This window comes from Alexandromys fortis, unplaced genomic scaffold (genome assembly GCF_014885135.2).
Source record: "Alexandromys fortis isolate MF-2015 unplaced genomic scaffold, M_Fortis_MF-2015_v1.1 scaffold_59, whole genome shotgun sequence".
Lineage (NCBI taxonomy): Eukaryota > Metazoa > Chordata > Mammalia > Rodentia > Cricetidae > Alexandromys > Alexandromys fortis.
The window spans coordinates 571211-595786 of NW_026067943.1; the positions used below are offsets into that span (position 1 = coordinate 571211).

The 24576-nt window shown below is 37.7% G+C and overlaps 1 protein-coding gene across 5 annotated transcripts in view; it reads left to right on the forward strand.

Moving 5' to 3' along the window:
* Positions 1–24576, forward strand: part of Grm7 (glutamate metabotropic receptor 7) — a 901797-nt gene that overhangs the window by 297615 nt on the left and 579606 nt on the right. For all 5 annotated transcript variants that reach the window (XM_050148613.1, XM_050148616.1, XM_050148612.1 and 2 more), the window contains exon 2: positions 3850–4066. In XM_050148613.1, the coding sequence (XP_050004570.1) occupies positions 3850–4066 (217 nt within the window). The remainder of the gene's footprint in view (positions 1–3849; positions 4067–24576) is intronic.

Genomic DNA, 24576 nt, shown 5'->3' on the forward strand with positions numbered 1-24576 from the left:
TTGTGCTCTCTTCCGGGACTATCGCCCCTGGATAGCACACACTCACCCGTCCAGATGGAACTCTTCAGTACCTAAACAGGGCCGCCTGGTAGCCCAGTGATCCAGGGACAGAAGGAAGGACGGGGCAGGCAGTGCAGGATCCAGGAGAGCACAGGAGCCCCTGGAGCCCAGGCTGAGGGTGCCCAGGCTCTTTTACTGGGGACCTTGAGGCTCACTGCTCTGGGTGGGTAGCCTTAGAGTAGGAGCTTAAAGTAGGCCCATTTGATCTTTAATACCTTATTCTAGGATCATTATATGCTAGGTGTTGATGTAAGTAAAATATTGAAGAGGAGGTGTGCGTGGTCCTGAATAGAAATTTGGGTCTTAGACTGGGGACTCTTTTTTATGTATCCTGAAAGGGATAGACCTCAAATAGCAATCATTGTCAAAAGATAGTTGATAGTGAAGAAATGAATCTATTTTGCCAAGATTTTTATAGCTGTAATTGGTGCATAGTTTAGAAGGTGATTTTCTGTGGTATTATTCTATAACTCTGATGTTTCTCTCCAGGATGTAAATGAAAATTTGAGTAGTAGTAGACTATATATTTATTATCACACTTTCTGAGCTAGGGAGGATTTGGGAAGGGACAACATCTGTGCATCATCACAAGGCTCCTTCATTTCATCAAGTGAAAAGCTTGACATGCTTTGCTTTGTACCTTTTCATTTCTTGTAAGGAAAACTCTATCAAATTCCACTCCTCTCTCCCCCATGTTTCTACCTGAAGCACTATCAATGATGATTTTCTTTCTCTAATAGTTAAAGCCTCCAAACTATAAACACACACATAGCCCAAACTGCTAACGTATTTGTATGAGATTCACCAAGGTGTTTAAACAAATTGATTGAACAGTTGTCTCAGAATGAGTCATAAATTGACTTTCAGTGATGATATACTTAATGCTGTGAGCAGAAACCCACTTCTTAGACTCTAATAATCCACTGGCTTTCCTTTTATGCATATTACTAAATATTTTAGTTTGTAAATTAGCTTAATTAAAAGTTCAGTTGTTTTCATAGTCCATTTTCAAGCTTGAGCGAGATTATTAATTTTAAAGCTCTGTACTGTGAGTTCATGGTTGAACTCTGTGGCTCAGGGCCTGCTCCTTCTATAAAAAAAGCTAATAAAAATATAGTACCATGGAGCATAATCTAGTATATGATGATGTAGTACACTGAAGAATAATTCCTGGTGACCAGATGATGGATTCCCTATGAAACTCATAGAACATGTTGTGTATGCTATAAAGTGTTCAGAATATAATAGATGTTATTTCTAAAGCAGTCATTATTGTAATAAATGTAAAAGTATTACCTTGCCTTAGTACACAGATGAGAAGGCTAACCTGAGCTGTAGAGAATTTTGGAAATTATATTAATTACTTTTCTGTTCCTTTGATAGTGTACTCTGATAAAAAGGAACTTTGGAGAATAAAGTTTAATTTGGGAATGGAGTTCCAGAGGGGAATAGAATCCACCATGGTGGAAAAGCCAAGTGGCCTGTCAGGCACTCATGCAGTCAGAAAAGAAAGAAAACAGGTTGTGGGGCAAGTCTTCAAAGCCCACCTTCAGTGGTGGACTTCTTCTCTCAAGGATCAGTGTCCTAAACGTCCCAGAACCATCCCAAAGAGTTTCATCAACTAGAGACCAAGTAGTGAAAATACATGAGTCTGTATGGGACATATCACACTCCCAAAACCAAAAAAGTTAAATATGGAGAATGGATAATCTTAGTTACTGAAATATACTCCCCTGTACTCTCATAATTATCCCCCAGGGTACGGACTACCCACTCTGCGTTGGTATCACGATGAACAATGCCCATTTTTGCCTTGTGGGAACAGTTGATGATACAACTGATTCACTGCCATAGAAGTGCTAGCTAACAAGTGATTCCAGCTCTGATCCCAGCACTTGCTGATCTTTCATTTTACTCCCAGTGCCCCTCGATAGCCCTGCAATTGAGTTAGTTACTCAGGTAAAGACCTCAGCAGGAGAATGGGGATGCCTAACATTGGTTTGTGCTTTAAGTTCAAGGCAGAGAGCTTTCTCATCAATGCTGGGGCCAACCAGAAGCACGGGTTGGGGAGCAGGGCAAATCTGACCTTTCTCGGTCTGTATGAGGCTAATGTTGAACCTTAAAGGTGGGGTAAGAAGTGATCTTTATAGCAGTAATAGCCATGCTTCAAAAGAAGAAAATAACTTGGAAAAACAGAAACAGCTAATACTGAATAGAATTTTCTAAACTTAGAAAGTCAAAGTGCATTTGTCTTTGGCATGTTTGTGGCAAAAAAGATGAGTTATTGGATCAGTTCAAGCAAAGATCAAAATTTTATTTAGATACCTGAGAAAATATAATAAAGGGAGAATTTTCATGTCAATATTTTCAGTTTATTATTCTTGCACATAATTACTTGTACTGCTAATTATAGATTACAATCTTCTAGAAATTAGAAGAGAGAACAAGTTGGTTACATTGGAGGAGGGGTAGAATACATTGTAGAGGTAACTACCACAGGGAACTCCCCTCATGCCAAGTCCCAAGCCATGTTTGTTTTCAATAGTGACATTTTAACTTCCCTTAGGGTATTTCTTAGGGTATTTGAGATGTGTGTGTGTATGCGTGTGTGTGCATGTTCATATGTTTATGTACTAGTCAGACTTAAACACTAGAATACACTATATATGTTACACATCCTCTCTTTTTAGGTTTTGATTTAACTTAAAATCAATGCATCAAAGTCACCAAGTAATTAAATTTAAAATAGTTCCCAAAATTAATTCCACACCCTCTAAGAGAAGAGGAGAATTTGATATCTAATTCTGCTTGTGGTTCCCTAGTTTGGTGTTCATAGGTACAAGCACTATATAACAATATAACAACTAAATAGATTTCTGTCATGTAAGAGGAACTGATATTGCACTAATGGGAAAATAAGCAAATCCTTGTGAGTTGCGTACAACAGGAATGCCAGTTGCCTCCTAGCACTCAAAAAGAATGTGTGAAGCTTTGGAGATGACCTTCCAAGTGTGAGAACCTCTAGAGTAGGAGTTTTCAACCTTCCTAATACCTTGGTTTTTTAATATGGTTCCTTATGTTCTGCTGAATCCCAATCATAAAATTATTTCATTGATACTTCATAACTTTAATTTCATTACTGTTATAAATTGTAATGTAAATATCTGGTACGGAGGATATGTGATATGTGACATCCAAATAGGGTCTCAACCCACTATTTGAGAACCACTGTACCAGAGTGAAGTGTTTGTACCAGAGAATGCCTTTACCTGGGCTGAGAGCACTACTAAGACATATTATTTAATGTTATTTGAGGGAATGAATCACCACATAGAACTCATGTTGATATACTCTTACAAGTCCTCAAGACTCTGTGCTAATGTATCATGATATTCATGAGGAACGACAGCCTCTGTTGACTACACTGGCCTCTAGATACAAGGCAGTTGGGCTGCTTTTGGTTTTGTACCTGTTACAATATTTAGTAGATGCATGAAGCCACTGCTTTTGACTCTCCACGATGGTTACCATACTGATACTCTGCTATCCTCACTTCCTTTTCTTAAGGAGGGAATGCAGAACAGGAAGACACAAAAGAAAATGCCTTTTACTTTTAAGAAGGGTCTGGGTGCCTCTAGGTGGTATGGACTTGTAAAATGATAACTGGAAAGAATATTCATCCAGAAGTACACTGTTCAAGTCCAGTCTTCTGAGTGGCTTGTCCTAAGTGTGCATGAGTCTGTACATCCTCCTGGTGTGTTCTCACATGGTATTTTCTTGTCATTTCAGATCCCTCAGATTAGTTACGCGTCCACGGCTCCTGAGCTCAGCGACGATCGGCGCTATGACTTCTTCTCTCGAGTGGTCCCACCTGATTCCTTTCAAGCTCAGGCCATGGTTGACATTGTAAAGGCTTTGGGCTGGAATTATGTGTCTACTCTTGCATCTGAAGGAAGCTATGGAGAGAAAGGTGTGGAGTCCTTCACACAGATTTCCAAAGAGGCAGGTAGGACGTGATTGCATTGCCAAACTCACACTCTTCAATCATCTGTCTCTTGCAGTGTTTTCTTGAGCTATTTTTAAGTAAATGGTACACATCTTAATGACCATGCCCTTGATCTCACATCCCCTGAGTCCTGCAATTGCGACTTTGAGGCTTTCAACTATACTATATTGTTATTGTTAAGGAGGTTTTCAAAGGTGTGGAACTGCAGCGCCTTGATATCAACAGGCTACGTGATCAGAATGAACACTACAATGGAAACTTAGCTCCTGCCTAAGAGATACAGAACTGACCTCCAATCTCTTTATAGTTAGTGAGAAAATGTGACTGTCTGTGTCCATACACGATTCAATTTCCACTTGGTCTCTCTCCTAAGTGGGGAGAACTGTTTAAAATTATATGAACACCGCCACAGGGCCACCCTGATTTTGTAAGAGTGTCTGGTGCCTCTGAATGACTTAGACAAAACAAGCAAAACTATCCAGGAGGTAGAATGTATTTAGGCAAATAGAGCTTGAACTTGAGATTGTTTTCAGGAAGTCAAGTCTATTTATCAGCACTTACTAAGAATAGGTTTACTTAAACTTATTAATTCAGCTCAAATTAGAGTCAAAGGGCTTTGGTGCTTTGCCAGCTGTCTTACATTTTATGTATATAATGAATTTGAGAATTGCTTTATGCTTCTTTTTATGATATCCTTTTGATGGGGGTCTCTTGTAACCTAGGCTATCCTTGAACTCACCATTTAGTTAACAATGAACTTTTGACTTTCCTATTTCTGTCTTCTAGGTGCTAGAATTTTAGTTGCCCACACCCTGCCTGGTTCTATGAAGTTATGCTTAGGCAAAATAATCAGTTTTGTTTATGAGAATTTTATTCAATAATCAAAATGGTAACTGGCCAGTGTAGTTAGCTGGCAGTGAATGAGCATAAGGTCCATTTTAAGAGGAAAGTCGTCATTCATCTTGATGACAGGGACTTGAACAACACCCTTCACTATAGATATATTTAGTGAATGTGGCTGATAAACCAGCACATGACTGCAGAGAGAAGTTTCTTTGAGAATCTCTTATTTGCAACTCACAGCACAAACACTTGATGCAATTTTAAGTGTCACTGGCCATCTGGGTTTTTCTTACTTTCTGCCTTCTGACTGAGATAGTCATAAATCACCAACAACAGTCATCTTAATTATCAGTTCTATGTTCAAATGGATATGTAAACCCCCCTTTGTTGTTTTGGATTTGCCTGGTGTTTCTAGTTGATCATCCTATGACTCTGAACACATCTTTGGGACTCTCACTGGAGGACATGTGTCTCTCATTCAACAGCTGTAACTGCTGTGGTCCTAATAGAAAATATCTACCATAATTCAGTAAGAAACCTTCTGATCTGGCATGAAATTTTAACTCTGTCCTTGTGACAGGCTGTGATATGCAGAATTCATTAGGAGTAGATTTCATGAGTCCCCAAAGAGATACCTAATCACTGTAATAACTATTTTTATTCCTTTCTCTGTCTCTTCCAATCTTGCTTTGATCAAAATAAGGTTGACATAGAGAAATGTCTGAAATATCTTAATGGAAATCAGTAAGTTAGGCAAGGTCAAGAGAAATTGCATGTAAAACAGTAGCTCAGAAATAAAACCCATCCAACATCCTGAAATGTTTAATTACTAAAAATGATCCCAATTTTAACACTAAATTTTGTATTGGACAAGAAAAAAAAATGCTCACTATTCTCCCACAAAATCTCAGTGTTTTCCTGGTCACTATTATGTTGAATTTTCAGTAAAAATATACTTTTCTTGCATTGGGATCAAGATAAATGCTGATTCTAGGACATTATAAAATACTGTGTTCTATAGAGAGGTTTCAGGGAGACAGTTATATGGTTGCAATTTGTGGTGTCATTTCTTGGAAGCATTAGATATGGTATTAGAGTTCCTTAGTATAATGCAAAGAGGAATGACTTGTAATATTGTATGCATGTTCCAGACTATGCATTTAACTAGCAATATATTGAAGTGCTCAGCTCAAAAACAAGATCGTGTCAGGGACAGTCATTTCAAATAAAATATTTCAACCTGAGAAAATGCTCCTTGGGGATGAGATTTAAAAAATAGCTACCTGCTGCTGCAGGCAGAGAGGGAAACATGGGAGAGTTGGTGACATGTCATGATTAGTTCTAAGTACTGTGGTATTCAGAGCATGGTTATAAGCCATCTGTCCTATGTTCCAGGTGTAATTAATAACAGTAAGTTTGGTATGTGCTTCATAGATACCCTTCTTCTCTGATAAACAAGGAGAAAGAAGAGACAGGGAGAATTTACAGTTTACATGGTATGGACTGAGCTCATCCACTGTGACTTAGAGGAAACATGAGGTTAAAAGTTCATTTAATTGCTGTGGGATTCCTTTATTTCTTTGTATGTATATAAATTCACTTATATGTGGTGTGCAAGCCTGTATGTAGAGTTCCAGATGTAAGCACAAATGTGGAAGTGTCTCTCTGTCTCTCTGTTCCACTTTCTGTGTGTGTGTGTGTGTGTGTGTGTGTGTGTGTGTAAGTTGACATCAAGCTCCTCCCTTGATCACTTTGTACTTTATTCATCAAGGAAAGAGGAAAGATCTCTTGCTGAACGCAGAGCTTGGCAGTCCCTGAAAGTCTAGTTAGCCAACTATCCTTAAAGATTTCTTTTCCTATCTTATAAATGCTGTGATTACATGAAACCACCGCACCTGCCCAGTTTTTACAATAACCTGGGATGTTCACATTCCTCACATACAAGTGAAGTGTTGTGTCACAGAAATAAGCAATCCACTTATATAGTGTCAGAATGACCTAGATTTGAGTGATGGACTCTCTTACTTCTGTACTGTAAACATCTGATACATGATTTACCACTCCAGTTCTCAGATTCCACACAGAGGGAATGGGATTTATGAAGGTTGCTTCATTGCAGTGGTATAATGAATGAGATGCTGTACTGGGGAGCAGTTAATACCCAGACACACCTGGCTATTAGTGCACCACTCTAAGACCCTATAAATATTTATTATTTAAACTTAAAAAGTTTGAAAATGACTGAAATAGATAGTCTGCTTTCAGACATAATTGTAAATTATTTTGGTAGTCGAGTTATTTTTCTCAGTAGGTTGTCACCATGTAAGTAAGAGAAAGAGAAATGAGCTAGAATCTCTCTCTCTCTCTCTCTCTCTCTCTCTCTCTCTCTCTCTCTCTCTGTCTCTCTCTCTCTGTCTCTCTGTCTCTCTCTGTCTCTCTCTGTCTCTCTCTGTCTCTCTGTCTCTCTCTCTCTCTCTCACACACACACACACATACAGACTATTGGATATATTTTATATGTATGGGTTTCAGTCTCAAAGATTTAACTTCCATTGCTTTTAAGCAGTTTGATTCTGAGAATTACTATTCATGTATGTATATTTTTTTAGAATGCTTTCACCACAAAGCTTAAGAGATCCTTAAGCCTAAGGCAGAGGCTACTCTAGAGGGAAGCATGTCCCAAGTGCTCATAGTGACAAACAGGGTTGAGCTCTTTGGTATCACTGCCAGGTAAACATGAAGATACTTTCATCAGAGGGGAAAATCCACACTTAAACACGGTCCTTTAAACTATTTATTTATATATGTATGGAGCTTTTGCCGGTGTGCATGTATGCACAACATACATGTCTGATTCCCTAGGAGGCTACAAGATGGTATCAGAGCCCCTCAGACTAGAGCTACAGACAGTCATAAGTTGCTGTGTAGATGCTGGAAATCAAACACAGGTCTTTTGGAAGAGAGGCCAGTGTTACCAAGTACGAACCCAATTTTCAATTGTCAACAGGTACTTTTTCACATGGAAGACTAGGCATCTTTCCTTCTGGCAACAACCTTCCTCTTGGACTTGGTTCTGGGAGACTTACCTGAGTGCAGACACTACACCATACTGGGATTTTAAAGAAGACTTTAACAGGATTTTCTCCAATAATGTCATTCCTATCAAAGAGCCACGTTTGCATAAGTGGCGCTGCAATGGATATTCATGCAACACCAACCAAAGCTGTTTTTCCCCTAATTTTTCAGGAAACAAAATAAAATTTGTTTCTATTATGAAAAAAAACTAAAACAAACAAACAAAAAACAATCCAGGCCAATGTGATATCCTAAATGGCCTAAGTTTCAGCTAAAGATTCTATTTCTTAAGTGAAAGCCAAAGTTAACATTTATTATAACATGCAACACTAGTCAGTACCAGATCTTGTGGCACACATTAGTTTTTTGTTTTTTGTTTTTTGTTTTTTTTGATTTTCGAGACAGGGTTTCTCCGTAGCTTTTGATTCCTGTCCTGGAACTAGCTCTTGTAGTCCAGGCTGGCCTCGAACTCACAGAGATCCGCCTGTGGCACACATTTGATTGGAGGACTGCAAGAAAATTGATTACATCAAACATTAACAACTTTTTATGCAGTTTCTTGAAGAATTCAAATATATCTTCTTTATGATATTATTTTCACATAGCACACTAGCGTTAACATGTTGTTAATGACACAGTTTTAACCTATTTGTCTGCTTTTTAAAACCTAAAACAAAATGCTTGGACTACCCTTTTGATTTGTCGTAGTATTTTCTGGAAACTGTTGCTTTATTTGTTATTATAATAATTATTTTCTAACCAAAGCTAAGTATTTTTATATGGAAGGGAGAATTTTCTTGTGGCCTGACCACTAAAGCAAGAACTATAGACAACTGCTGATTGCTGAAAGAGGACAACTACTTTCCCCAGGGAGGTGCCTCCTAATTGTAATCCAGTACAAAGTGTTCACCTCTGAAGTCTAAGTTACAAAACAGCAACACTAAGAACACACAGCCAGTCATGTTTCACATATCTATGCACACACACACACACACACACACACACACACACACACACACATATATATATATATATATATATAATCATTGAAAAAGAGGCAATGAACTTGAGAGGGAGTGTTGGGAAAACAGGAGCTTGTACAGCAATCACTTTACATCAGAGCGTTCTCACTCTTACCCTCATCATGGGAATTTATAGCACTGCCTACCTCTTTCTGCCCTGGATGCAGCACTTGGTCTCATAACCTGCATTTCAGATCAACAAGGCCAAATCAAGTGTGTGCTCCTGTCATCTAGCTCAGGTGCTAGGATGCAGAAGTTATGCAACCAGTACTTACTAGGAAGAGATGGGAGGATTACACTTCTTCATCTTGCTTTTAGGGGAAAAACAAAGGAATCACTAAGTTGCATTTTTTCTTCTATATCCCCTAAATTTATACCTAAATCTGTTTGTTCTGGCTTGTTGTAGGCTATTTATTGACATTTCCATTAAAAACTAAATGCTATGGTGTAAATATGTTACAAAAGTCATAATTGTGAATCGTTTAGTCTTAAATATTTAATATCTACATTTTATATTTTATTTAGACAGAGTCTTCTATATAGCCCTGGCTGGTCTTAAATATCTTATGATGATCAGGCCATTCTCAAACTCATAGAGTTTGTTTCCAGAGTGCTGGAATTAAAAGTTTGTACCACAATACTTTTCCTAATATCTACATTTAATATAGAATCACTAAATGCCTCACAAGGTAGGTAATTTCTTTTATTATTTAAAATATGTTTATTATTTAAAATATGGTAAGCTTTTTGCATACACTATTGTAGAAAAAACAATAACAACAAATTAATTCTAGGTGGTAGGACTAAGATACAAAGATTCTTGCTTTTTTATGTGTGAAAAGGGAATTTGAACTTGGATCCTCAGACTTGTACAGTACACACTCTTGTACAACATACACCTCCTAAGCTACCTGCTCAGCCTAAGCATCCTGTTGTAGACAGCAATGTATGTATTTGTCTCTTTAACAATATACCATGTTCCAGTTTATGTGGGTATGCTAATAGAAAATTACCTCAGAAGTTCTCAGAAGGGAGTTTGCATGTGCATCATGATAAAGCTAACAACACCCAATATTCATGTTGCTAGCTTCACGGTAGTATGCTCTGCTAATTGGGTATAACTATTATAAACAAGTCATGAAAACAGCTAACAAAAATAACAGGAAGCCCATTATTTTGACACCAGCACTGACCACAGCAGCAGTATCCATTTCTACCAGCAGACATGGAATCCAGCATCAGTTGGCTGTAGTTATTTAACCTCTGAATTTTTATGTCCAACAGAGCCGATAGTAGCATTGAGGCAGCCTGCTGAAGACTCTGATTCTGGCAGCCTGACTTCTCTCCTTGTCTAACCACACTTCCACACTATGATTTGGGTTCTCTAGTCTCTCCACTGGCTGAATGAATTGGCCAACATTGTTTAAATAATGTCTTTACTTAATTTAGGCATGTTCATATTTGTTTGTCTCCAACCTTCATTAACACAGGTGATGAGGGGTTGCCTCTCTTTTGGGTTTCTTAATATCCCATGTGTACTACTCTCACAGAATTTTGCTTGTCTTTCTTCTTTCCTAGTTCCATAACATTCCTCTCTTGTTAGAGGCAAGTTTATAGAGGACAAGTCACACTGCATCCGACTTGCAATATTGTTTATTCATAATAGTGCTCAGTACAAAATAGGATCTTTTAAATTTCTATTTTATTATTTTTTTATTTGCTGCAGAGGGGTAATTTTCAGCAGTCAGTTCTCTCCTTTCACCATGAGTTCCAGGGACCTAACCCAGGTAGCCAGGCTACATGGCAAGCACTCTTGCCCTCTGAGAAATGTTTTGGGACCTAGACCATTTTTAACATGTTATCAATATCCTTATGAACACAAGATTATAAATGATGCAGTGAGATTATTTCTAATTCTATTTTTTTAAAGTGACAAGTACTATCTTGTGGCAAAATAATTTCCTGAAAAGACAGTCCTGGAACAGGAAGCTACACCAGATGTATTGTGATCTCACAGTATATATCCAAATACGTTCATTGTAGCAAGCACTGCTTATGAATTATATTCATGACAAAGCTATTCTTGGCTTTCAAAGAAAATGTATAAAAAAAGCAATTAACACAAACTGAGGGATGTTCCAACACAGGTGGCTAGGCAAAGGTAGATACTTGTCTAACCCCAAAATTAAAGTAGAAATTGGACAGAAAATGCTGTCCAAAGGAAAGCAATGGAGGATAATCTAGGAAAAGGGAAGCTTGATTAAAACCCAGACAATACTGACAGTGATTGAAATGCTCATTGTTGTTAGAGAAAAACTGTGCCTTGAAAGCAGGAAGACTCAGGCCGGGCGGTGGTGGCGCACACCATTAATCCCAGCACTCGGGAGGCAGAGGCAGGCAGATCTCTGGGAGTTCGAGGTCAGCCTGGTCTACAAGAGCTAGTTCCGGGATGGGCACCAAAGTTACAGAGAAACCCTGTTTTGAAAAACCAAAAAAAAAAAAAAAAAAAAAAAGAAAGAAAACATTAAGACTCCTAATGAATGCAATTCAAGATCTCTTACATGTAGCAGGTTTACCATTTCTGAAATGTGCAGATATTTGAGGCCTAAGCTTCAGGTTCTTGCCCTAACTCCATAAGTAAGCCACCTAAACAGCATATAGCTCCTCTGAATTTTGAAGGCATCAGTATTTATTGAGAAAATTCATATCTATTTGTTTAGAAAAATCCTAGATATAAATCATTCTAATTGCTAAGGATGAGCTCCTCCAAATAGTCAGACTGTCACTGTTAGCACAGGGTCTGGAAATAGATGATGCCACACTCCTACTGTGACATGAAAGAAACAGTGGGCACACATATCTCAGCAACCCCATCTCACGCACTTCACAGCACCTGAAAGCTATGTGGTGGTAGTGGGGGGTGGGGTCTGAAAAGATCTGAAGGTAATGGGAAGTCATCCTCTCCTGCCTGCTTGCCTCTGATCACCAGCTGATGTGAGTACTGAGGAAGAAATGAATGTGAGACTTTTATATGGAGAGAAAAACACAGAGGACAAAAAGTATCCTTGGTTTTAAATAGAGAAGCAGAGACTCAAATATGGAGAATTCTGTCAAGTGGCAGAATTTCTTGGTCAGTTGAGGAGGGAAGGAAGAGCCCTGTCTAACTTTCTTAGAAAGTGCTTACACTTTTGTTGTAACTTCAAAGCCAATACATTTAGAAAAAAAAAAGTGTTTGATCTTCTTTCTGTCTAATGAGGCTGTGTGCAATCTTCAAGATCTTGAAGTCCCTATTCTCAATATTTACAAAAAAATCATTGTGAGAAAGTCCCAGTTCTAAATTTCTGAAGGCTTGACAGAATAAATGCTAGCAAGAGATACATTTCAACAAAAAAAAAAGTATATTGGAATAACAGTTTCCTTATACACTAGAGAGAAGCATGTAGTACCACTTGTACTGATAACCAGATCAGTTATCTGTAGCTAAAAACTTCAGAGTTGTAATTACTTAAATGTCTAGTACCATTAGAGAAGTACAGGACTAGCAAAATGTCCTCCACTTTGGCTTGAGGTTAAGAATCTTATTGGGAAAGTGAGTTAGCTACAACAGCACTTACCAACATTAAGGTCAAGGGAGAGTAGAGCCTACTCAGGGAAGGCAGATTTCATTAAACTTAGGTGCTCTGATATTCAGAGGCTAGCACAGATTGTTATTTTGGTTTCTGCTTTTGGGATCTTCCCAGAATGCTATTCAACTGCAGTGGACAAGTGAGATGGAGGAAGTCTGAACTCTATATCACAGAAACTGCAGAAACCACTAAAATAGACACAAGAAAACAGGCAGTGGAATTAGCCAACTGGCCAGTTCTGTCATTTAGACAGCCCAGTCCAAGAAGCATTGAATAACATTGCTTACCACCTATCTGTTTAGTGGCTTCATTGCCTTTATAATTTATTTTATATTTTGAACAACTTAATGCATGTAAATGAAGACTATTTAAGATTTACACAAAGCAATCTGTTTTCTTTTACTTTAGCCAATAGATCCCTGCTATTAAATCTTTCATGAGATTATGGGAAATTCCTCGAAGCCCTATGTGGGCTGTATTAGTACTCTCAAGCAAGTCCAATATAGTCAAGACACCAACAGTGACAGTAGCTGTCCTGAAGACACACCACATGGGTTTACTTGGAAAGAGTTTGACCCCATGCCCTATTGCTATTTATTCTCATTTGTTACTCTTAGTTGAGTGAAGTAACTACCTTGTGCTTCATTTTCATCACCATTAGATAGTACTTTACCATTACAAGAATGATTTAGAGTTGGTATTAATTGAAGCACAGTTTCCATGGATCTTCTTGAGACAGCATCACAGTCTTTGCTCTAAGGTGTTAAGATTTTGCCATGACCGTGAAAAAATTAAGTATACATCACAAGATAGCAATTTACATGTGAGAAGAAATATTCATTTTAGATTCATCATAGAACTCTTATTTTGTGGGAGAAAGGGTATATGTTAGGCTCAAGCGCCAGAACAACATTATTAAAATGCTCTTTCCGTGACATGTCGGTGGTCTTTTTAGATGTAACTAAAATTTTCATATCGTGGCTATGGTGGAGTTCAGTCCACCCCCAAAAAAATGTATCTATCTATCTATCTATCTATCTATCTATCTATCTATCTATCTATCATCCATCTATCTATCTATCTATCTATCTATCTATCTATCTATCTATCCATCCATCTATCTATCTACCTATTTATTATTTTTAAAAGAAAAAACAAACTATCTTTTAAAAATTTATATACCAATCCCAGTTTCTACTCCTTCCCTTTCTTCCTTCCTCTAACTACTCCCCTCAACCACTCCTCTAACAGGATAAGGCGCATTGCCTTAGGGAAGGTCCAAGGCCCTCCCTCCTATATTTAGACTGCGATAGGTTTCCATCCAAAGAAAATCGGTCCCAAAAATGCCAATATAAGCAGAAATGATATATCTTGGTGCTTCTTCTGGTGGTCCGGCAGTCTACCCCAGTTATGCAACTGTCACCTAAATATAGGGGGACTAGTTTGGACCTATGCTGTTTCCTTCCCTGTCCACCTGGTGTTGGTGAGCTCCCATTAGCTCAGGTAAACTATTCCAGTGGGTGAACCCATCACGGTCTTGACCTCTTTGTTCATATTCTCACTCCTCCTACTCTTCAACTGGACTTTGGAGCTCAGTTCAGTGCTATGATACAGGTCTCTGCCTCTGTTTCTATCAGTTGCTGGAAAGGTTCTATGTTGATATTTAAGATATTCATCAGTCTGACACCAGGGCAAGGCCAGTCTGGGGACTCTCTCCTCTATTGCTTAGGGTCATATAGCTGGGGTCATCGTGTGGATTTCTGGGAATTTCTCTAGAGCCAGATTTTTTGCTAGCCCCATAATGACTCCTTCAATCAAAATATCTTTCCTTGCTCTCATATCTGTCCTTCCTCGATCTTGACTGTCCCATTCCCTCAACTTCTTATCTCCTTTTCCCTTCTCTTCTCATCTTCCCCTTCTTCCCTCCCTACTCCCCCACCCCCATGCTCCAAATTTTGTTAGGCTATCTTGTCTATTTTCCCTTTCCATGTGGATTTAGATATGTTTTCATAGGGTTCAGTTTGTTACTTAACTTCTCTAGGACCATGAGCTATAAGCTCAATATCCTTTGCTTTGTAGCTGGTATCCTCTTATGGGTGACTACACAGCATGCTCATCTTTCTGGTGCTGGGTTACCTCACTCAGGATGACTTTTTTTTTTAGTTCCATCCATACAAAATTCAAGATGTCATTTTTTTTTTTTTTGCGACTAAGTAGTACTCTAAAGTGTAAATGTGCCATATTTTCTTTATCCATTCTTCGATTGAGGGACATCTAGATTGCTTTAAGGTTCTGGCTATTACAAATAATGCTGCTATGAATATAGTTAAACAAATGTCCATGTAGTATGAGAACCTCAACTTCTTTAGCGATCAGAGAAATGCAAATCAAGACAACTTTAAGATACCATCTTACACATGTCAGAATGGCTAAAATCAAAAACACCAATGATAGCCTATGCTGGAGAGGTTGTGGAGAAAGGGGTACACTTATCCATTGCTGGTGGGAATGCAAACTTGTACAACCACTCTGGAAAGCAGTGTGGCGGTTTCTCAGAAAATTTGGGATCAACCTACCCATGGACCCAGCAATACCACTCTTGGGAATATACCCAAGAGAGGCCTTATCATGCAACAAAAATATATGCTCTACTATGTTCATAGCAGCATTGTTTGTAATAGCCAGAACCTGGAAACAACCTAGATGCCCTTCAGTTGAAGAATGGATGAAGAAAGTATGGAATATATACATATTAGAGTACTACTCAGCAGTAAAAATCAAGGACTTCTTGAAGTTTGCAGGCAAATGGATGGAAATAGAAAACACTATCCTGAGTGAGGTAAGCCAGACCCAAAAAGAGGAACATGGGATGTACTCACTCATATTTGGTTTCTAGCCATAAATAAAGGACATTGAGCCTATAATTCGGGTTCTTAGAGAAGCTAAATAAGAAGGAGAACCCAAAGAAAAACATATAGGCATCCTCCTGAATATTAACCTTCATCAGGCGATGAAAGAAGACAGAGACAGAGACCCACATTGGAGAACCGGACTGAAATCTCAAGGTCCAAATCAGGAGCAGAAGGAGAGCGAACATGAGCAAGGAACTCAGGACCGCGAGGGGTGCACCCACACACTGAGACAATGGAGATGCTCTATCGGGAACTCACCAAGGCCAGCTGACCTGGGTCTGAAAAAGCCTGGGTTAAAACAGGTCTCACTGAACATAGCGGACAATGAGGACTACTGAGACATCAAGAACAATGGCAATGGGGTTTTGATCCTATTGCATGTATTGGCTTTGTGGGAGCCTAAGCTGTTTGGATGCTCACCTTACGAGACCTGGACGGAGGAGGGTTTTCCTTGGACTTCCCACGGGACGGAGAGCCCGGATTGCTCTTTGGGCTGACGAGGGAGGGGGACTTGATGGGGGGAGGGGGAGGGAAAGGGGAGGCGGAGGTGGGGAAGAGACAGAAATATTTAATAAATAAAAAAAGAAACAAAAAAAAAATCCAGAGACTCATTGGGTCATGCTACAAAATCCTGAACTCCACAAAATTGAAAAATATAAAAGATATGGAAAATTTTCTGGGTAGGTACCACATACCAATATTAAATCAAGGCCAGGTGGACAATTTAAACAGACCTATAACCTGAAAAGAGATAGAAGCTGTCATCAAAAGCCTCCCAACCAAAAAAAATGCCCTAGGGCCAGATGGTTTCAGTGCAGAATTTTACCAGAACTTCAAAGAATAGTTAATACCTATATTCCCCAAAGTGTTCTACATAATAAAAACAGAGGAAACATTGCCAAACTCTTTTATGAGGCTACAGCTACCCTGATACCAAAACCACACAAAAACTCAACCAAGAAAGAAAATTACAGACCAATCTCACTCATGAACATAGATGCAAAATACTTAATAAAATACTTGGCAAACCAAATCAAAGAACACATTTAAAAAAATCATCCAACATGATCAAGTTTGTTTAATCCTAGAGATGTGGATAGTTCAATATACAAAAATCTATCAATGTAATCCACAATATAAATAAAGTAAAAGAAAGAGAACATATGCTCATCTCATTAGATGCTGAAAAAGTATTCGACAAAATACAGTGCCCCTTTGTGATAAAGGAGTTCAGCTCTTAAGCACTTGCCTAGTATTTGTGAAGCTCTGGGTTCCATTCCAGCATTGGGACATGTTTATATATTGGATGTATGTATTTTTAGCTTACATATATTGTGCTACTTTTATAACAGTTGTAGCATTTTCTTTAAAGGGTTTAGTTGTAAGAAATATGACAGAAACTCTGATGAATATCTACTGCCTACATGTGAGTAACTTTTAATTATGTATAAATATACATATGCATACATGTATCTACATAATGTGTATATATGTGTATATATATACATACATATATACACATATACATGTATGCACACACACAATGTCATATTGCTAGTGCATACAGAAATTATTGGTGCTTTTCACCATTTCCTTTTGGAAGCAGATACCAATGCCTAGTTCTATACAAAGATCCTGAATGATATCTGACACAAGCTGATATATGATAATGAAACTTGTATACATTCCTCTCTCAACACTTTGAGTGTCACAGTGTATTTTGTCAGTAGTGTGTTTTTCTTGGGTGCTGTATTCATCATCTGTCAATGAATATTTCACATAGACCCTAAAATGGTGGCCAGCTATAGATGGCACAGTCAATTTACAAATGATCCACTGCTCTGAGGTGGTCTCAATGTATGTTTTTACATTTTAATTTCAATATAATTATTTTAATTAAAATTTATTGAAGATATTTTTCATTCAGTGTTTTCTGATCATGGTTTCCCTTTCCACTTCCATCCAAATCCTCGGCACTGGGCATCTCCACATCCATCCATCCAACCCCACCTCTTTTTTATATCTCTCTTTAGCTAACAAACAGGTAAAACAAAACCGAAAATGAAGAATGAAAAAAAAAAGGACAACCGTCTATTCTTTGAAATGCCATACATTTGTATAATGTATCTAAGTTATATACACCCACATCTACTTATCTCCATCTTTCCCCAGCCCCCCCCAGTCCTCTTTGTCCCATCTCCCTTCCAAACTCATCTTCTCTTTTTATTTATATCTATCAGTAGTTCACTAAATCCAGTTAGTGTTTTCCATATTCCTATGGGTGTGTAGCTAACCATGCAGTGTAAAGAAACTTGTAACATGAGATCCTGGCTTGTTGGGGTTTCTGTCCTGCCCAGTACCGCACAGCCAACAAGCCCCAAAAGAAAATCACACTGAGATCTCTATAAGTTATAAAGCTGATTGGTCCATCAGCTCAGGCTTCTAATTAGTTCTTATGACTTATATTAACCCATTATTCTGATCTATGTTAGTCATGTGACTCAGTACCATTTTCAGTGGGGCAGACCACATCCTGCTGCTTTGGTGGTCTGGGCAGGAGTGTGGGAGGAATCAACTTCCTCCTTCCCAGAATTCTCCTGTTCTCATTGCATCATTTCAACTTCTTGTCTGGTTTTTCCACCTATACTTCCTGCCTGGCCAATCAGCATTTATTTAAAACATGATTGACAGAAAACAGACAATTCTCCCACACCACAAACTATCAGCTTCCAAGCCATAAAGAAGAGTGACTTTACCTCCCTTAGCAGTTGTCAGTGGCAACAACTCCCCTGATGGGGATGGAATCATAAGGGCCCCACTCATATCCATGATGCAACTTTTCTTGTATTTAGAAGCTTTTTTCTAAATTAAAAACAAAACTAGAATTCCAAAATTGTTTCATACAAACTAAAAACAGTACCTAAATAAAGCCCTGTGGTAAGATTTTGTATTAATAGTATATGACTTGAATTTATACCTTGCTCCACAGCTGGATAGTCCACATTATTGAATCTATTATTCCCATGCAAAGACACTGCTACCTGTATCAGATGAACTTCACATTTTATTTATTTTTATGCATTAAGAAATGAGTTATTTATACTCGCTATTTACAAGATTTGTTTCATGAATTGAGCTCATTGAGGATTGGTCATTGTATTTCACACTGCAAATAAAACTAATGTTGAAGTGGCCCTTTATTTTTATCATCACAGGAATTTTTACTGTTTAAACTTCTGAGAAGGCACCTATGGACAGGAACTTACTATGTAGATGTGGCTTTGATGTGGCAGGGATCCACTTGCCTCTGATACCTGAGTGTATAGTTTGTATGAAACAATTTTGGAATTCCAGAGCTTTCTTTGTTTTGAGATGTCTGGCTCTCAATCTTTTGATTCTTTCTCAGAAGGGAAAACTGGACCACGACTGTCATGTAAACTAAAAATGTGCTCAAATTATTTCTTCATTCTTCATGTTAAAATCTGGTCATTTTCACACCACAAAAATACTTTTAAAGTGTAAATTTATTCTATTGTCCCAGAATAGGAATTTGTGTTTTCTTGCGTAGTTCCCTCATGTCCCTCACATCAAATCACTTAGAGATATTTAAGAACTTCACCATGGGAACCTGGTGACAGAAAGGTGCCACAGCATGATATTATTTTAGGAGCATGAAAATTGATTTTTGCCTTTGTTCTAACCAATAATGAATTCTTAACTAAAGTTTAGGAATCCACTTTGTTTACTGCCAGTGAATTCTCCTTTAATTCTATCATTCTGGTAGCCCAGGTCTGTCTCCTGATCTTAAAACATCATGGCACATTGTAATAGATTATCATACACTATAACTACAGTGATCTGGAACCTAGATTCATTGTTCTCTAAATTGTTTGATGTAGGTTTCATTAAATGTGTTTTTGGTGCATGTTCATATGTGCATGTATGTTCTCATATGTATGTATGCATGGATTTGCAATGCCTGTAAGGACTAATATTGAATTCATAAGTCTCCATTGATTTCATTTTTCCTTATTTAGCAAATAAAGGTCTCACAGTTGAACACAAAAAAAACTAGAAAAAAAACTATAGTAATATTATTAGAAAGCATATATGGAAATATTAAAAACCTGCTAGCTGAAAAATGGGAAAAATCCCACCTTGCTTTATTGCCAACTCACCTAGGAGGATTATTTCAGCAAAGGCCCTCCTTATAGTTTTGGGGTTTTTATTCCATGAAGTAATAGCCACAGGGAATGGTGACAACTGAGTACTTAAATATTGATAGATGCAAGGGTTTGCCTAAAGAACTGAAATGTGTAAGGAAGGACAGTGTTGTTTCCAGGTATGGAAGAAAAAAATGAAGAATGGGGATGGTTGTGGAAGTGTGCAAGACAAGAAGGACAGAATTTCACCATTTACACTGAAATTCCATGATTCCTAGTTCCTTCAAAGAAGCTTTTCTCTTCCTGCAAGTAGGGTTCCTTGGAGCCACAGTCCTGACCTCACACTTTCCTATTCCTCTGTCACTCCTGCCATGCTGGAATTCTCACTAGCTTGTTTAGTCAGTTGCATTAAACTTATCAGTACAATAACCATGTCCTATTCAGAAGTTTATTTATGACAAGTCTCCTCCCTGATTCACCTGACCTCATATTCTTTCTTTCCTCTCTTTGTTGATATTCCCTGAGCCTAGGATGACAAGAAATTGGTATACAATGGAGCACACAATGTTATTTATATTCATTGCATTTTAAAAACTAGGAATCTGATATGATTTTATTTATCTCTTAAAAATTGAATGTCACTGAATTAAGTGTTAATTTACACTTACCCCAAAATTTGTGTGTGAGTGGTGTGTGTGTGTGTATCTGTGTGGATGTAGGATGAAAACAGTTCCTAGTATAATGCTAGGCAGTCACTATACCTCTAAGTTACACTTACTCTGTGTAAATATAATATTTCTATTTATAAATAAAATCTGTTGTTGAGAAGTTTAACAGAAGTTGCTGGTGGGAGGCTGTTATTGGTGGTAAAATACTATAGTTAAATTGTATTATAAGACATGAACATGAAAGGAAGGGCCATTGGCATAGTGTAACTAGGAAATGAGGCACTGCAATACACATCTTTGCCAATTTTCTTTAGATTTCAGTATTTTCCAAACTGCACTCTTCATGTTGTTTAAAAATAATGTCCATTTCCCCATACAGTGAAGGAAAGGTTTATATTGAGCTTATTTTCTTTGTACAAATTGACTCAACCTTAGGTTACTGCATTCGCATTAGATAAATGGCTGTGGGCGGCATCTGGATCAATAGCCGGGATGTCTCTACTGAACCATCTGAGGTCAAATTTGACTAGTTCTTGATTGGTGATTATTATTTGCTACTTGGCTTGTGTCCACTCCCTTTAAATAGAAAACTCATTCCTAAACCTATTATATGAAAACATAAAAATTTCTTTACAGCTCAGTGTGTACAAAGAACCAGTTTCAACCTTGAAGCTGGCTATCTAGGTGGAACATGCACTAGCCAGTTCAAAAGGAAATAACAACTATATACCTTTCTATAATGACCTTTTCAGGCCCTAGAAGGGCAGACAGGTAACATGCAGTATGACAGTAGAATTGTTAAGGTACTTCTGTCCTTTTATTTAATTTACTATAATTTTACATGTGTATGTGTATCTGTGCGCATTCCTGTGGTGTGTGTGTGTATGCATGTGTGTGCACGTGCATACATGCAGACATGTGTGTGTACATGAAAGGAAGGCATCTAGTGTCAGTGCTTGCCTTGCTTGCATTCCATCTTGTCTGAGACTTGTTCTATGTGTTGCTCACAGCTGTGTATGCCAATATAACTGATCTGAAGGCTTCTAAGATTTCTCCTGGTTTTGCCTTCCATATCCCTCTAACAGCCAAGATGATTATATCATATAAACTGCTAATTTTGGATTTGCTTGGTTCGTAGGAGTTCAAACTCACATCTTCACATTTACACATCAAGTGCTTTACTCACTGAGCAATCTCCACAGTCCCACATGATACCTTTCTTCTATTTTTATTATTTTTGTTAAATATTTATTGATAATTTATGTCAATTGTTCAAAAAATATTTTAACATTATAAATAATGCAAACTATATCTATGAATTTCACATCCTTTACCAAAATAATCAACGCGTTAAATAGAAAGAAATTCTTAGAAATATTATGTGTCTACTAAAGGAATTATGGAAAGATTTAATATCCAAGGTTGATGAGGTGGCTATAAGCTGCTTTAATGAAGCCAGGCCGTAACAGAAGAAAAGCTACATGGGGGACTGTTGAAGGAGCTGCGGGCTATGTTCCTGCCACCCCAGCTCCTGGTCGCCTGGCTAGCTTATACCCCGAAATGACAACACACAAACTGTATTCATTTAAACACTGCCTGGCCCATTTCTATTAATGTGTGTAGCACCCCAAGGTGTGCTTACCGGGAAGATTCTAGCCTACGTCCATCCTGGGTTGGAGCTTCATTGTGCCTGCCCGGGAGAGGGGAGCATGGCGTCTGAGCTAACTTCCTCTTCCTCCCAGCATTCTATTCTGTTTACTCCATCCACCTAAAGGCTGGGCCTATTTAATGGGCCAAGGCAGTTTCTTTATTAGCTAATGACCTTCCTCCATCAGGGGACAAGTCACATTCAACCCCATCCATTCCTTCAATTCTACACTCTAAAATCAGCTACTGTAGAGAAAGCATGCTGATGATACTAGCCATCAATTTTGTTCTTCTTGCACAATGGAGTTTGAGACAAGTGATTGACCATTTTATAAGGGAAGGTTTTGAACTAATGAACAATCTAAGATAAGTCTTGGATCTTCATTAGTAAAGACAAATTATAGGATGGAAAGAATGAAGGTGTTTGACAAAATACGATGGATCTTTCTCTGTCACTCTGGTGTGTATTTGGAGCAAAAAGGGTGGTCAATGAAATGTTCTAGGTGATGAGAAAATTTAAAAAATAGAAGTTTTTTTTCTTTTCCTTTAAAGAATGGTTGAAAAAAATCATTCAACTTACATATTTATAGATTACTCAAACCACAAACTTTGTAAGCAGACAGAAAAAAATGTTTTTTTTTCTACCTTTACAACAATGACTACATTCATGAAGAGTCTGATTTCAATCAGATGATCCAATTAGCTCTACCATATCATGTGACTTCAGGTATGAGATTGAAGTAATGAAAAAATACATTATTTTTTTCCATTTTTTTTTTTTTTGCTTTCTTTACTAGGATTTACCCAAATTGTCTTCTATGTCTACAAGTTCTTTGTACTGAATGTTAAACAAACCTACTGAACATTTTTTGTAGACACCAGAAGAAAGGGGACTGGTAGAGAGAGAAAAAATACAGAGTCACCTTGCATGCTAGAATAGGAATGAGAGTCTCCTCATGATACTATCTGTGAAGCATAATTGTGTTGAGGATGAAAGGAAGAGGGTTTTTATCTGAACTGGCTTTGTATAGCTTGTCATTAATTGTTCTGTTGGAAGAAACACTAACTGTGGAGAGTGGAGTGCTTAACACAATGCTTGCTTATCCATAATTTAAATCACCAAAAAGACTGGAAATATAGAATCGAGGCACAGCTACTCAGATAACGGTAAGTGATCTATGACAGGCAGAGTTCTTAATCAAGTAGGCAAGCACAGAGGAGACTAAAGGCCTATCACTGAATTAAATGTTTTCCTTTTTATCTTGCCATTATTTGGATCATTTAGTTTCTTGCTCTTGCCCTGGATTTTCCTTAAACAAGGCAGTGTCTAGGAACCAAATGTCACTACCCTCTGGGCTTTTACCCAAGCAGTGCCCTCTGCATGGGAACAAGCCCTTCCCAGCTCAGTTGCCTAAAAACTTCTTGCCTTCTCTAATATGTTTCTTCCCCTCCAACTCAGTGTTATGTTCTTCACACTGGCCCATATTATCTAAAGCAAAATATGAATCTTATCATTGCAATGATACAAAACTTATTAATTCTTCAGTGTAGTCAGAGATTAAAATCAGTGATGGTGGTAAAGCAAAAATTATTATGTGCCTTTTTCAGTTCAAATACTTGCCAGAACATATAAATCCAATGGCAATGTTTGTTACCAAATATGCATTTGTTCATAGAGTAAAAAGTTTTATACCCAAATCCTTGAATTGCTCGGTATGGTAGTATACATTTGTAATTTCAGCATGTGGGAGGTTGAGATATGGAAATATTAGGGTTTAGACCATTTGGGGCAGCTTTGTAAAATGCTGTTCAGACTAAAAATGTCTGGTCATGTAGAGTAGTGGTAGAGTACTTGCTTAGCCCACACAAGGTCTTGTGTTCAACATCTTGTAGCATACATAATAAATTAATACATAAGTATCCCATGAATGTAATTGGCCTTTTATCAAACCCTGCCATGAATCTCACTCTTTCATCTGGCTTTTTGATTTATCTCATGTTGTATTAGGATACAGAGGCTATGGCATCTTACAGAATGACACATTTTTCCTATGTTTTTAAAGATGTTTTAGCTATAAAGTTGTAATATTTTAGAATGCTTATATAATTTTAACCCAGGCAGTGGTGGCACATGCCTTTAATCCTAACACTTGGGAGGCAGAGGAAGTAAGGTCAATATGAGTTCGAGGCCATCCTGGTCTACAACAGCTAATTCTGTGACTGGCCCCAAAGCTACAGAGAAACACTGTCTCAAAAATTAGGAACATAGTAGTAGTGATTTTCTTATTGTTGGTGTTTGTTAAAGTAAAACCTAATGTAATTATATTTTTAAAAATAAAGCTTAAATTAATTCTTCTCATAGAATAGAAAGTTTGTTTTATATTTCAATTTTCAATGCACAAAGGAGACTTTCCTTTTAAATGTGAATGTGAGAAAGATAAATATTAAAATAGAAAGGTAACTGATAACTACTTTGAACTATAAAATTAGGAGGAAGTTGGTTCTGTTGAGGTAGGAGACCAAGAGGGAATAATCTTTCCTTGATTCTAAGGAT